The sequence below is a fragment of the Petaurus breviceps genome, unplaced genomic scaffold (genome assembly GCF_028583685.1).
Source record: "Petaurus breviceps papuanus isolate PSGF00001 unplaced genomic scaffold, PetGlider_PUasm1.0 101, whole genome shotgun sequence".
Taxonomy (NCBI): Eukaryota; Metazoa; Chordata; class Mammalia; order Diprotodontia; family Petauridae; genus Petaurus; species Petaurus breviceps.
In genome coordinates this window covers 94,978-109,216 of record NW_027185575.1, presented here as the reverse complement: position 1 = coordinate 109,216, position 14,239 = coordinate 94,978, and the positions used below count along the sequence as shown (strand labels likewise).

Genomic DNA, 14,239 nt, shown 5'->3' with positions numbered 1-14,239 from the left:
TCACCTGACTGGTGGGCTTCCTTGCAGGAGGCCAGCTCATGAGCCGGGCCCCTTCCGACCTCCCCTAGATGCCTCAGCCAGTCTGCTGATGTCTGGGGACACTCCTCAGGGTCTTCCTTTGGAATGTTGGAAACAAAATGCACGGGCTCATGAGGGCAGTCATCCAGACATGCAGTTCCCCAGTTACAAGCACACAGGCCCACCAGCCCCAGTTTAGGACTGTCTCTCCTGAGGGTGCAGACGGTGGAACATTGCAGTGGGGAGGAAAGGCAGCTGCTGGCTCTGTGTGACGGGAGTCTGGCTCCCGGAGCTGGCCCTGAGCGGGAGAGCAGCTTCACAGAGCACAGATGACCGTTGTTGGACGGGGCGAGAGGCATGGGCCTGGAAGGGGCCTTAGAGGGACAGACTGCCCAGCAGGATGAGAGCCCGGGCCTCTGCCAGCAGCTGGGGACCCACTTGGCTGCCCTGGGCATTGGGCTGAGCTCTGCTGTTCCTCATCTGCTTGCATTTCCCCCCCCCCTCACCCTCCCCCACCATGGATAGCCGGCTCACAGGCCCTCTACTCAGGGGCATGGGGCCGGGGAGGGGCCTGTGCTTTCACCTCTCCCTTACTTCTGGGGATGGGAGCCAGGGAGCTTCGCTGACCCCTGGGGAAGCGTGGGGGCTGCGGCTCTTTCCCCAGCCCAAGAGGCTTGGGTGTGCTCAGTGGCCACAAGAGGGGCCCTCACAGAGTATCCCCAAGGCCCGGCCGCGGCCTCACTGTGTTCTGAGCGTCCTGCGAGGGCTGTGTCCCAGCTTCCATCTCACAGATCTGGAGACTGAGCCTCAGAGAGGTCACCGGCAGGGGCTGCATAGGACTGGGCCCTGGTGTTTCTGCCGAGTCCACCTGTGCTCCGGCCCGGGCCTTGGCCGCTCTTGGCCATCTCCCTCCTGCTGGCATTTCTCTGGCCCCCAGTCCTCACGGGTCTTGCTCTGACCTCTCTCGGCCCAGTTGCTGCCATTAACTGATGAAACTCTTAGGGTTACACCATCAGTCCAGGGCCCATTCTGCACCCGGCTCCCCATTCTGTTGGCCCGGGTTTAAGCCCAGTGACAGAGGAGGAGGTGTGTGAGGAAGAGGGTGGCTGGTATGGCGAGGGGCCGGGGAGCGCACTTAGTAGGGCTGGTGTGGCTGGGGGCTGGAGAGTGCACTCAGTAGGGCTGGTGTGGTGGGGGCTGGGGAGCACTCAGTAGGGCTGGCATGTCGAGGGGCTGGGGAGTGCACTTAGTAGGGCTGGTGCAGCAAGGGGCTGGGGAGTGCACTCAGGGCTGGTGTGGTGAGGGGCCGGGGATAGCACCTAGTAGGGCTGGTGTGGTAAGGGGCCAGAGAGCGCACTTAGTAGGACTGATCTGTTTCTGTGGACATTACCCACTCTGGTTTGGGGACTCTCTAGGCAGAAATTGAGGCTTGTGGAGGGGATACACTGTGGTGTGATGACTGGGGCACAGGACCTTAGAGGCAGGAAGGCCTGGGTTCAAATCCTGCCTTACCTGCACTGGCCTCTCTCTTCCTCCATTTCTTCAGTTTTCAGTGTGGGGGGTGGGTGGGTGGGCTGGAGTGCAGGCCCCCAGTTCCTTTCCAGCTAGTTGCCACCCGCAGTGACTGAGGCCCTGTTTGGCCTGCTTTGGGCCCCTTGTGTCACGCACTAACCTTGATCTTCCCAACTCTCCTTCTAGGACGTGGGTCTCCTGGAGTATCAGCACCACTCCCGTGAGTACGCCCCCCACCTGTCGCCCGGATCCGTCATCCAGCCCCAGCGCCGGCGGCCGTCCTTGCTGTCCGAGTTCCAGCCGGGGAATGAGAGGTGAGATGGGGGTGATGCTGGGGCGGGCTGTGCTTCTGGGAGGCCCTCCTGCTGGGCCAGACCTTGGAAGCCCAGCCCTGGCCTGCGATCTGGAGCCTTTGGGAGGCACCCATATGCTCTCTAGCCCTGAGACTGGGCTGCTTCTAACCGGTTTATGGAGGAGGAAACTGAGGATAGGGGGGAGGGCCTGAGGCTTGTGACATGTGCAGGGCGGACAGAGAGCAGGGCTGTGGCTTGGGGGGACCCTGCTGAGTAGCTCGCTGCCCTGGAGGGCATTGGAGCCTGATGGGGAGAGGGAGGAGGGATAGGAGGGAGTAGGAGGGGCAGGTGGGGGAGGGAGGAGGAGGGGAGGAGGGAGGGACAGGAGGGGGGGGGGAGGCTGCTGCTGCTGAATCAGGGGCTCTAGGGTCTGGAGCACACCTGCCTGGGGAGGGGGCCACCTGCTAAGCCCGAGCCCTTTGTTTGGAGGAAGAAGCTGTGAGGGCTTTCTCAGAGTCACACAGCTAGCCGTAGTCTGAGGCGGGATTTGCCCCCAGGTCTTCTCAACTCCAAGTTCAGTTCAGACCCAGCTTCAGACACTTGGTGTTGGGTGACCCTGGTCAAGTCGCTAGTATATGTCTGCCTCGGTTTCCTCTAGAGCAGCAGCCTCAGAGAATTGTTATGAGGAACCTGGTGCCACATGTCAAAGTGCTTAGTGCACAGTGGCCGGCACACAGTAGGCACCTTAGAGACACTTCTTCCACTTCCCCCATCCCCTGCCCTGTGCTAGGAAGCCTCTGGAGGATCAGGGGCCGTGGCCGCCCGCCGGTGCTGCAGATCAGGCCTCTTCCTGGGAGCCCTAGGGGACATGGCTGGGGCAGCATCACGGTCTCCCCACGGGAGGTCAGGGGCAGAGCCTGAGAGTTGTGCGGCCTGGTGATCCCTCTTCTGGCCTTCCTGCTCTGAGCCTTCCAGGGGGCCCAGGCCAGGGGTGGGGGCGTCTCTGGACTCAGTTTCCTCATCAGCACAGGGCTGGGGGCAGCTCTGGGTCTGGCCTTTATCTTATGGGGCCTGACGCGAGTGTGGGAAGGGGCTTTCTTAGTCAGGAGAAAGGATGCCAGGCAGACCTCCCCGGCTGCGCCTCTAGATTCCTGGGGCCACAGGAGCACGGCCTGATGCCCTTGCTGGGCGCCTGTGCCTGGAATCTTGCAGCCGCAGGAGATTTTGGGGGCTGTTGCCTGCTGCTGGGAGGCTTCCCGGGAGCAGCCCCTTCCTTCCTCTCTGGGCGGCTCTGGAGCCTAGGAGCCTCCCCCACATTCACCACCCACTGAAAGGCAGCTCAGACATTTGGGGGCCTCAGGCACCTCATTTGTGAATGAGAGGAATGGCCTGGACATTACTGCCAGCTCTGGATCAAGGGAGGCAAAGATGGGCCTGAGATTTCCCTTCATGGGAAAGTCCCTCTCCCATGCAGGTTAGCACCTTCTCCAGTGTTTATCCCAGTCTGGGTGAAGGATGCACTCGAATCCAGGGCCTCTTAACTCCAAGGCCAGCTCTCTTTCCTCTGGATCACCCTACTTTTTTTTTTTTTGGCTTTTTGTAGGGCAATTGGGGTTAAGTGACTTGCCCAAAGTCATATGGCTAGTAAGTGTGTCAAACATCTGAGGCTGGATTTGAACTCAGGTCCTCCTGACTCCAGGGCTGGTGCTTTATTCACCATATCCCTCCTCTCCTCCAGACTCCACCTTCCTGGCCCCTCTCACTGGCCCTCTGGTGGCCCCTCATGGTGACCGCTCCCCAGGAGAGCTGGGCTGGGATGTGTACTGGGGGAGCCCCCAAGCATCTAGGGGAGGGGGAGGAGGGAGAGGAGGGCATGGCTTTGCCACGGCTTTGGCTTTTCACTTAGCGACAGTTAAGGTGTGGTGGTCATCCAGCACTAATGGGAGGTGTGCTCCTTGGTCACTGATGACCCTCAGTGCCCACTGACCAGCTGCCATACGGACCCAGGCCCTGGGAGGAGGACAGACTCCTTGCAGCCTCAGATGCTGGGCATGTCTGCCCATCACACAGTGTGTCCGTCTGTCCTGACGCGCTGTGTGTCCATGTGTCCCACGCTGTGTGTCCATCTGTCCTGCGCTGTGTCTGTCTGTCTTGGTGCTTTGTGTTTGCCCATCATGCAGTGTGTCCATCTGTCCCGCGCTGTGCCTGCCCATTGCGCTGTGTGTCCGTCTGTCCTGACGCGCTGTGTGTCCATGTGTCTCACGCTGTGTGTCCATCTGTGTGTTTGCCCATCATGCAGCGTGTCCGTCTGTCCCGCGCTGTGTCTGTCTGTCTTGGTGCTGTGTGTCTGCCCATTGCGCTGTGTGTCCGTCTGTCCTGGTGCGCTGTGTGTCTGCTCAGCGCGTTGGCGTTTTTGGTCCCTGCGTTGTCATCTGTCAGTGTTCCTCCTCCCTTTGCACACCAGTGTTTTAATCTGCCTGGACAGGTGGGCTTTGTCAGGGTGACCTGGTGCCACCATCTGATGTAATCCATGGGCAGGGCGGGAGAGCCTGGGGGCACACAGGGCCTTGTGCCGCCTCTCCTTCAGTCTGTCTGGGAGGCTGGGAAGGGGTGGAGGGATGGAAAAGAACCTGGGAACTTGGCTGCCTTCCCTCCCCTGGCATCAGGGGAAGGTGGGAGGGAGGAGGAGGAAGGGTGGGGCCCCTCCCAAGCTGTGAAAAGCTGGGCAAGATGTGAGCCCTCCAGCCTCATTTTTTCCCAAAATTAATGTGGGAAAATAGCGAATGAAAGGAGCAGCTGGGGGCAGCCGGGCTTTGGTTTCCTGTGTCAAGGGAGATTTTCTTAAAAACATATTTTTGGTGGTGGCTGGGAGGGGCGGGCGTTGTCCTGGAGCTCACCCGCTCCTCCCAGCCTGTGCGAGCCAGAAGCTGTCCCTTTGATCTGGGGCTTGGCTGCAACCTCCCTGTGCCTGGGAGGGGAACAGCTGGTGTATGGAAGGCATGCTGGGCCTGAGTTCTGAGGCCTCAGGCTGCTTCCTTCCCCTGGGCCTCAGTTTACTCATCTGCAGACAAGAGATGTGCGTCTGACACCCTCTGAGGTCCCCAAGGCGGGGCTGTCAGAAGTATGAGGCTGCGAGGGAGGGCCAAGGTCAGGGGTGTCGGAGAGATCCCCGGCTGGCAGCAGCCTCTAGGCTGATCCAAGACTAGATGCTCTCCCATGCACCCCTTGCTTTCTTCTCCCTCCCACGTCCCAGGTACAGAGAGGGACCATAGCTAGGGACCTTCCTGAGCAGTACCTGGCCAGCCCGTCATTGCCCAGATAGAGATCCGAGATCTTGGCTCTGAGCTAGACGAAGCCTCAGAGGTCACCCCGTTCAGCACTCATCTTTTGACAGATAAGGAAACTGAGGGCAGGGGAGAGGGCTGGCTGATGTCACAGAGCGGCTGCCCTCAGACCTGAGTTCTGACTCAATTTCAGTGCCCTCCTGCCAGACCACATGTCCTCAAATAACCTGCCCCTGGGGTCACCTCGGCCAAAGCCCAGTCATTTTCTCCCCTTTTACAAAATGTTATCGTTGCTCTTTTTTTCATTAATATTTATGTTCTGGTCACCCATCAGCAGCTCCCTTCCCCAGCCCCCTGCTTTGTGGAACAGATAACCAAGCCAAGGAATGCACCATGGGGGCTGTGCTTGGAAACCCCCATCTCCCCCCACACCCGCCCTCTGGTGCCTCTCTGTCAGGATGTGGGAGGGCTTAGGGCCTTAGAGGCCGTCAGTCCTCTGAAGTCATCCTCAGAACCGGCATCAGTATCCTTGGGGTTGTGAGACGCTCCCCGAGGCCGGGCAAGTGTCCTTGGAGTGACATGGGCACTCCTTGTGGGAGGGTGGGTGGACAGGGATGCCCAGGCCTCGTATTTCCCGGAGTCCAGTACGCAGGGCAGGACAGGCTGTGGCATCTGTAGTCCACCTTGGAGTGTGCATTGGGGACCGAGGTTGGGGGAAGGAGGGCGGTCAGCCCCTCAGCCTGTCAGTCAGGCCTCAGGTACTTCTGGGTGCTGGTCACTGGGCCAGTCACTGGACAGCCTGGGCCTCTGGCCCCATGGGGAGGGTTGGGTTTTACTGTGGGGACATCTACCCCTCTGGGCATCGTTGTGAGAGGCCTCCTCCCCCAGGCTGCCATGTGTGGCATGCTTTTCCCGTCCTCTTTGTGTGTTCATGTTACCCTTGTATCCAGTGCTTAGCGCAAGGCCAGGCACACAGTAAGGTCTTGATAAATACTTTGGTAAGAGATTGATCCCTCCTGGGAGTGTTACAGCAAGGGGGGCTTAGCTCGCAGAGCATCGGGGAAGTTCCAGGGCAGCCCTCATCTTACAGAGGGATGTTACCATTGGCCCAGCCTCTCCCAAGTGGTAAAGAGCCCAGTTAGGCTTGTCGTGTGGTCATTTATGGAGAGAAACCCCTGTTGGAGTTTTTCTTGGCAGAGATACTGGAGGATGCTTCCATTTCCTTCTCCAGCTCATTTTACAGCTGGGGAAACCAAGGTAAAGAGTTAAGTGAAAGTGTTTGAGGTCAAATTTGAACTCGGTTCTTCCCAACTCCAGGCTGGGGGCTCTATCCACTGTGCCACCTAGCTTTGAGGATTGCAAACCAGTTTTGTTGGGCAGGGAGGGTTATTTTGGAAAGGGGGCCTTCCCAAATGGGGGGGAAATTCCTTCACCTTTACAAGGAACCAAAGAGTTATTAAAAAAAACAACAACTTTGAAATTGTATTTCTTTTAAATTCTCTTAATTTAAAAAAAAGATTTAGTGTTTCAGCCAGACTGGTGATTTTTTTAATCTCCTGGTATGCACCCTTCGTGGATATACCTAGGCCAGTGGTCTTCAATGTTATCTGGGGCCCTGACAGGTTAAGTGACATGTGTCAGAGGCAGGACATTTGGAGCTGTCCCAGATTGGGATGGGCTTGAGCTGGACGACCCTTTGCTGAGAGTGTTTCCAGAGGGCTCCCTTGGCAGGAGCCTCAATCTGGGGCTGGGAGGGAGCTCAGTGTCCAGTCCCTGCATTTGGCGGATGTGGAGACTGAGGCTCAGGGATGTCCATCAGACTTGCCCCAGGTCCCTCAGGTAGCTAAGTGTCCCTTGAGGGTTTGAATGGAGCCTGTCCGCCCCTGCCCTTCCCTGCCACAGCCACAGCCCAGGCCCCTTCCAGCTCTGAAATTCTGTGCTTTGGTGACTTGAATCCAAGTTTTCCTGCTTTGCTTATACTGTTCTGTCCCCTCAGGCAGTTTTCTTCCACAAAATGAATTAATTTTCCTAGAAGAGGATTCCTTTCCTAGAGTCCTCTCCCCTGCCTTTTCCTGCCTGGCATCTCAGTACTTGATTTCCCTTTCCTGGAGAGAGAGAGGGGAGGGAAGAGAAGTCCCCCCAGCTCTTCTGCCTCCGTTCCCCAAGATGGTCCTCAAGGGCGTTGCCAGCTCTAGGGCTGGGGGCTGGGCCAGAGGACTCCTGAGCCCTAGTCTCCCCAGGATTCCCAAGACCAGCCCAGGGCATCTGCCCTTTGGCTTAGCTTAATGCTCATTATAGTGATGGCTTCAAAGGGGGGAAAGGGAAACAGTGTTCATGATGTGCCCTTTGCCTGTGAAGTACAGACCTTTTCTTCATGGCTTAAAGGGCTGTCATAGGCCTCTTTCTACACAGTCTCTCTTGGCTGAGCTCACCCCCTGCACCCTCCACTACCGATAACATTCAGATCTCTGGAGCCACCGGCCCAGCCCCATCCTCTCCCTAAGCCCCACATGCCTCCTGGACATCTCTTACAGTGAGTGCTGGGTTTGAATCCTGCCTCTTCCACTTGCTGGGTGTGTGACTGGGACCAAGTCTCCACATCTCAGTCTCTTGATCTATGAAATGGGGATACTTGTATTTAAATTTTAAAAATCTTTTCTTTTGGCATGATCTTCATTTCTAAATATGTTCCCGCCTCCTAAAAGGCAGTGAGTGGGAAGGAAAGCAGTTGAGAAAAACGAACCAACCCAGCAGACTGAAAATATGTGTAATACTCTACCTTCAAAGTCCCCGACCTCTGCAGGGACTGTGTATGCTATTATTATCCAGACCCGTCGTCCCCTAGCAAGAGGCCCAGTGCTGAGGCCCAGGCCTGTCTCTCTCTCACACCTGGGCCAGGTTGCTTCTTAGTGCCCCAGGTAACTTTGTCGGACTCTGTGTTACAGATCCGTGAAGGGACTGCTCATACCAGAAGTTCCCCCACACTGATGACCTCACCGTTCCGGGCACGCCTTCCCCAGGGGGACAAGACACAACCAGCAAAACCCTGTAGTGACCCTTGTAGGGGATGGTCGTGAGGCTCCAGTGAGATCATCTCATTAACACCTAGCAAAATGTCCAAGCTGACCAGTTTGGGGAGGGGTAGTGGTATGTGGGCCTGTGACTTAATTATGTAGGGCACCCCTGGTGAGGAAACTGTGCTGATTCAGATCATTATCAGCTCTAATTAAATTTTATTTTCAATTAAAAAAAAAATCTCTATTCTCTCCTCTACTCCCCCAAAGAAACCCTTGAAAAAAAATGCCTAGGGTAGCCCAAAGCTGCCTTGCAGCTTCCACATCTTAGAGAGCTGCCTGGGGCACGGAAGTGTTAAATGGCCCCTGCCCAGGGTCACCTAGCCTGTAGATGGGAGAGCTGGGGTTTGAACCCAGGGCCAGCTGGCTCTTTCCGCAGACTCCCCCTCTCTGTACTTCTCGCTCTTAGTGCAGTGGTCCCCTGCTCTGCTGTGCCCCAGTTTCCTCGTCTGTAAAAGGAAGAGGAGGTGGGTGGAGGGCCTCAGAAAGTCAGGGGTCCTGCGACTTGTCTCATCCTCCTGGAGGGACGGTGTGCCTCTCTCCGTTGTGCTTTGTGGAGGCCGCTGATCTCAGGGAGGGTGTGTCCTGCCGGAGAGACCCTGTGGAGATGGGGTCCTTTGCCTCCTGCCAGCCCCACGGCCCTGGCTTTGTTACCGAGTCAGGAATAGATGCTGCCTCCTCCTCTTGTCGGAGAGTGTGGCCCAGGCTCCCTTTAAAATCCGATTCCTTTGCCCTCCTGGGGGGAGGAGGGGGAGAGGCAGCAGTGATGTAAGCCTTGGAAGGGGACAGTTCTAAACTAGGGGTCTGAGAACTTGTCTTTTAAAAGTACTTTTCTACCTGTGTGACAGTATCATTGATTCCCTTTGTTTTCTGATGGGTTTTCTTCTGTGCATTTAAAGCATGATTCGGAGGAGGAGGGGGTTGTTGGGCATCTAGGACCCTTCCCCCTGATTCAGGGAGGAGGTTCTGGGTGGCGTTTGTCCATCAACATGCCAGGAATTGGGCTTGTCCTTGGCCGTGCCAGCCTCGTGCGGTGTGGGTGTGCTCCCCGCCGGGCCGGGCGTCCCAAGTTCTAATGCTGCACAGAACTGATTTATTTCCATGACTACAGATGAAACTTTGAGGCATCAGGTCAACTTTGATCAGGTGCTTCCCATGTGCCTAGCACCGTCCTGAGTGCTGTGCATACAAAGAAAGACAAGCAAAACAAAATCAGCCACACTCCCTGCTTTCAATGAGCGTATGTTCTGCTAGGGAGACAAGCGTCTAACTTTGTCCGTCCATCCGAGATAGAGACAGCTCAATTGTGAGTCATCTTGAAGGGGAAGTGGCAGCTGGGAAGACCAGCTCCTGTAGGAGGTGGGCTTTGAGGGGAGTGCCCCCCCTCCCATGACTTGTAAATGCTTGAGCTTGGGGAGAATGTGAATGGCTCATTTCAGGCCAGTTCCATTGCCAAAGAAGGCCCTAAGCCCAGCTTCGGAGGACCATCTAGGAGCATGGCTATTCAGGAGCATGCCCCTTTGTCCACAAGCCACAGCCATTTTGTGTATGAAAAATCAGGGGCCGGTGGCTCCTCTGTGTCCAGCCTCTAACAATGCTTTTATGTAGCTCTTTCAGGTTTGCACATAGGAGATAATAAAAACCTCATTCCATCCTAAGTGCCCAGGGTTGCAGTGACCACAGGAAGGCAGGGTTTGAGCTCTGGTCTTCCTGACCTGAGGCCTGATGCTAGCTAGCTCTTGTCATCCTAGCCGTGACACTTGGGGATACCAAAAGAGAAGACCCAGCGTGTCTTCTCAGAGCTTAACTGCCTTGCTCAGGCATCTGGACATCAGTGTGGAATGGTCTAGTGCATGGGGGGCTCCAGATAGACTCCAGATGCCCTCGGAGGCCCCTGCCTCCCATTCACTTCCCCTCCTCAAGCAGGATTTGGTTGTTTTCTGACCTCAATATATCCAGTAAAGATGAGCATTGTCCATGGATGGGGCGAGCTCTACTCTGGCAGACTTCTAACAAACCCTGAGGAAATGACTCCTCTGTTCCAGGTCCTGTGGTAAAGGAATTTGGATCCTTTGGTGCCCTGGGGCCAAGGGAGGGTACGTTCATCAGTGAACAAAATCCTGATCAGTCAGGCCATCTGAATTCAGTGCCAGGCCCTGCACTGAGCATGTGGGGTACAGCCCCATGGAGGGAGAGCCCCTGCTCTCAAGGAACTTACATTCTAAAGGGAGAGGCAAGATACATACAAGTCAGGTTCCCACACAGTAGATGGGAGGCAGTCTTGGAGGGGAAGGCCTCCTGCAGAAGGAGAGCTCTGGGCCAGATCTCAGAGGAAGGCAAAGGGCAGAGGGGAGGAGGGAGGGCACTACAAGTGGGGTAGACTGAGGAGGCAAAGGTATGGAGATGGGAGATGGGCAGTGAAGTGCTCCGAAAGGGGTTCAGTGACCTCCAGGGAGCCAGAGTGGCCTCAGGTTTGGCACCTCCTCTGTGCCCCTTCTGTCTCACTTTGCTGCGGGGCTTCCTGGGGATAGGGAAAGGCCCTTTCAAACCCCAGTGCTCTAATGATAAGATTCAGGGCCGGCCCAGGGCTCTCCTGGCAGAAAACCTGATGTGTCTGTAGCTCTGAGTGCTGGGGCTGGTGTTTTTCTCAGAGGCGCCTGTCCCTGTGGGATCATTGAGATGTGTGGGGCTGATAATGGGAGATGAATCTCTTGGATCCCCCCGTAGATGGGAGGCTCACATCTCCTGAATGGTCCCCCCTCGAATCAGCTCTGCTGGCAGGTGCTGCTCTGTCCCCAGGGAGGGGGCTGGGATGCGGCCCAGCCTGGCTGTGGGGGCTTTGGGGAGACGAAGCCTGTGGTTCTGCCCCATTTGTGTAGACTTGGGAGACCACTTACTACCCCTGTGTCCCAACCAGCCCCTCTCCCTTTCTGTAGGAAGCCTTTCCAGCCCCCTCTGATCTCCTGTGGAGAATCGCCTTTATCCTGCCTGTTGCTGGTTTTCAGCCGGCTGTCTCCTGGTCAGACTGGCCACTCCTTGGCCTCTCTTGGTATCCCCCAGTGCCTGGCCCGAGGGAGATGCCTGATACATGCCGGCTGACTGATTAGGTGCCCATCTTTCAGCCCCTAGCCCAGCGGTCTCAGCAGTCTGCTGCCCGTGCGCACCCCGCTTCCTCCCTGCCTGCTCCAGGTGCACCAGCCAGTTGGGACAAGCCTAATTTCCAAAAGCTGCTTTGATTCCTGACCTGGGAGGGAGGCTCAGACAGGAATCTTGGTGGGAGAGGAGGTGACACTGCCATGTTCCCCCCAGCTATCTGCTGCCTGAAGTGTCTGCCAGGCTCCCTCTTGGGCCTGAAAGCTGCAGGGTCCTCCAACCCAGCCCTCCTCCTGCCTGCCATGTTTCTTCTTGAGTCGTATTCCCCATAGCTCTGGCATGCCTTGTATGCTGCCTTGAAATCCTGGGGTCGCAGATGTGCTGGAAGGGCCCTTAGAGGTCACTGAGCCCCCAAGGATCCTCCCCAGGCCTTCGCTCCCCACTGAGACTCTATACACTTGGAAGGGCAGGGCCTGTCCCATTGGCGTGTTTGAACCTGTGCCCAGCCCAGCGCTTCCTTCCAGCACGGTGGCTCTGGGCCTGTCATGCACTGACTGGCTATGTTGCCCCTCCTCCTAGCTCACAGGCATGCTGTGCTTTTAGGCAGAAGTCCTTCTCCTGGGATGATAGCCTGCTTTTGAATTGCATTAAAAGCTGGGATTCTGAGAAGAGCCCCCTGGCTTCCCCAGGCTGACTGCCCAGGGGGTTCACTATGCCTCAGCAGGTGAAGGCCCTCCCCATTTAAACTTAACATACTTTGCAGGTGCTGTTGTATTTAGCACCAAGACAACCCGATGCAGGCTGTCCTCACGGGTATTTTTTTATTCCATTTTACAGATACAGAAACTGAGGCCCGGGGGCTCTCAGAGATGAGAGTCATGTGGGAGAAGACAGAAAGGACCACTAAGACTTATTTTAGGAAGAATTAAAAATAAATGCCAGTCGCTTGCAGCTTCGAAGCCCTGCCCCTGGTTTAGAGGGTCATGAAGGTGGAAGGAGCTTCAGAGGCCTGTCCCCCATTGCTTCCCTCATGTGACAGAAGAGGAGACAGGGCCCAGAGGGAAGCATCTTGCCCAATGTTACACAGCCCATAAGGGGTTGAGACAGGTTTGAGCTCCAGAGACTGCCACAGTGTCCCCCAGCTGCCCCTCCCATCCCCACACTTATTCCCAGCAGGCCCCGGCCCCAGGCTTAGCTGGGAAGCTGAGCATGAGATGTTCTGAGAGGCAGCAGCTGGCTGGATGGGTGTGAGATGATGCTGAGGGGGAAGTGGGATGGGGAAAAGGGAGGAGGGAGGAGAGGAATTTTCAGGTGGAGCCCTGGCCCTCCCAGGAGCCCCTGCCCCCCAGGTGGAGCCCCTACCTCCCCCAGGAGGAGCCCTGCTCCCCAGGCAGAGCCCCTGACCCTCCAGGAGCCCCTGCTCCCCAGGCAGAGTCCCTGCCTCCCCAGATGGATCCCCTGACCCCCCCCGCCCCAGGAGCCCCTGCTCCCCAGGCAGAGCCCCTGGCTCCCAGACAGAGTCCCTACCCCCTGCCCCAGGCAGAGCTATCCCTTCATTTAAAGCAGGGCACATAAGTGGGGTGGAGGGTAAGGTGGAGTGAGGCTCCTGTCCCATCAGCTGATGGAGCTTATTCTCTGTCCTCCTCCAGGCTGGGAAAAACAAGGCCCTCCAGTCCTAGTCCAATTCTGTTAATTTATAGAGGAGCCCCAGAAGGGGAGTGACTTGCCCAAGGTCACACAAGCAGTGAGGGGCTTTGCTGGGTGCTGCTGTAACTAGCTCCCCTAACCTTTTACCACTGCACTTCTGAGAACTAAACAGTTCTGTTGAGGGTTATATGTAGGGATTTTAAAGCTCCTACACCCACCCTGTCTCCTAAGAGAGAAGTTCTTTTATTTGTTGGACGGGAGCAGACAGGGCATGAACCTACTGGATCAGCATGAAACCATTTACAAGTGTTATTAATCAGATTCTCTTTTAATAGGTGTAAAACTTGGGAGGTAAAGGCACATCTGTGTCTACATTAGCAGATATCAGGCCTATAAAGTAGGGGTCCAACTATATTAGCAGATGTGAAACTAGTAGTACCATTCTATTAGCATGTATAAAGCTTTTGGAAAATAGGGGTACATCTACATTAGCAGGTATAAAGCTTAGAAGATAGGGAAGGAGGGCGGCTAGGTGGCGCAGCGAATAGAGCACCAGCCCTGGAATCCGGAAGACCTGAGTTCAAATCCGGCCTCAGACACTTAACACAAAAACTAGCCATGTGACCTTGGGCAAGTCACTTAACCCCAATTGCCTTCCAAAAAGAATAAAAAAAAAGAAGATAATGAAGCATCTACATTAGCAGGTATACAGCCTGGGAGGCAGGGGAATGTCTTTGTTATTCTGAAATTGTTTCTCAAATACTCCAGGGAATCCATGATGTCATTGATTTGGATTTCTCCTTCAGTTATGCTGCCCCTCTCTCTGCCCATATCCTCTCTGGCCACATGGTACATGGGAAGGGACATTGATCCGGATGACCTGGATCCAGACCTCAGATATCTCGGGGCCTCAGTTTCCTCACCTGCAAATGATGGGGTTGGACTGGGTGGACAGAGCCCACGTGTGTAGCTGGGCTGTGGGAAGAGCTGCCCCAGAATCCCCTTCACCTCTCCCTCCCTGGATGGGGCCACCTGCCCTGCTGCTGCACCAGCCCTCACCGTCTGCTCTGCCTCTGTGCCCGCAGACCCTGCACGGGCATGGGCAGGTGCCCTCAGGCACCTTCCCAGTCCCCCTGGAGCCGAGGGGCCCTTGTTGGAGGGGAGGCCTCCCCAGAGCAGGGCGGGGGCTCCTTAAGAGCCAACACTCCTCATTTTTCTCTTTGTATCTTCAGTGCCTGTGCAGGCACATAGTAAATGCTCCTTCCTTCCTCCCTTCCTTCCTTCCTTCCTTCCTTCCTTCCTTCCTTCCTTCCTTCCT

General features: G+C 56.2%; 1 protein-coding gene across 3 annotated transcripts in view; it reads left to right on the top strand.

Annotated features, from left to right (window-relative positions):
• The window catches only part of LOC138157115 (nuclear receptor corepressor 2-like), a 219,162-nt gene that overhangs the window by 117,933 nt on the left and 86,990 nt on the right, over positions 1–14,239 (top strand). For all 3 annotated transcript variants that reach the window (XM_069082791.1, XM_069082716.1, XM_069082639.1), the window contains exon 3: positions 1,717–1,844. In XM_069082791.1, coding sequence (XP_068938892.1) covers positions 1,717–1,844 — 128 coding nt within the window. The remainder of the gene's footprint in view (positions 1–1,716; positions 1,845–14,239) is intronic.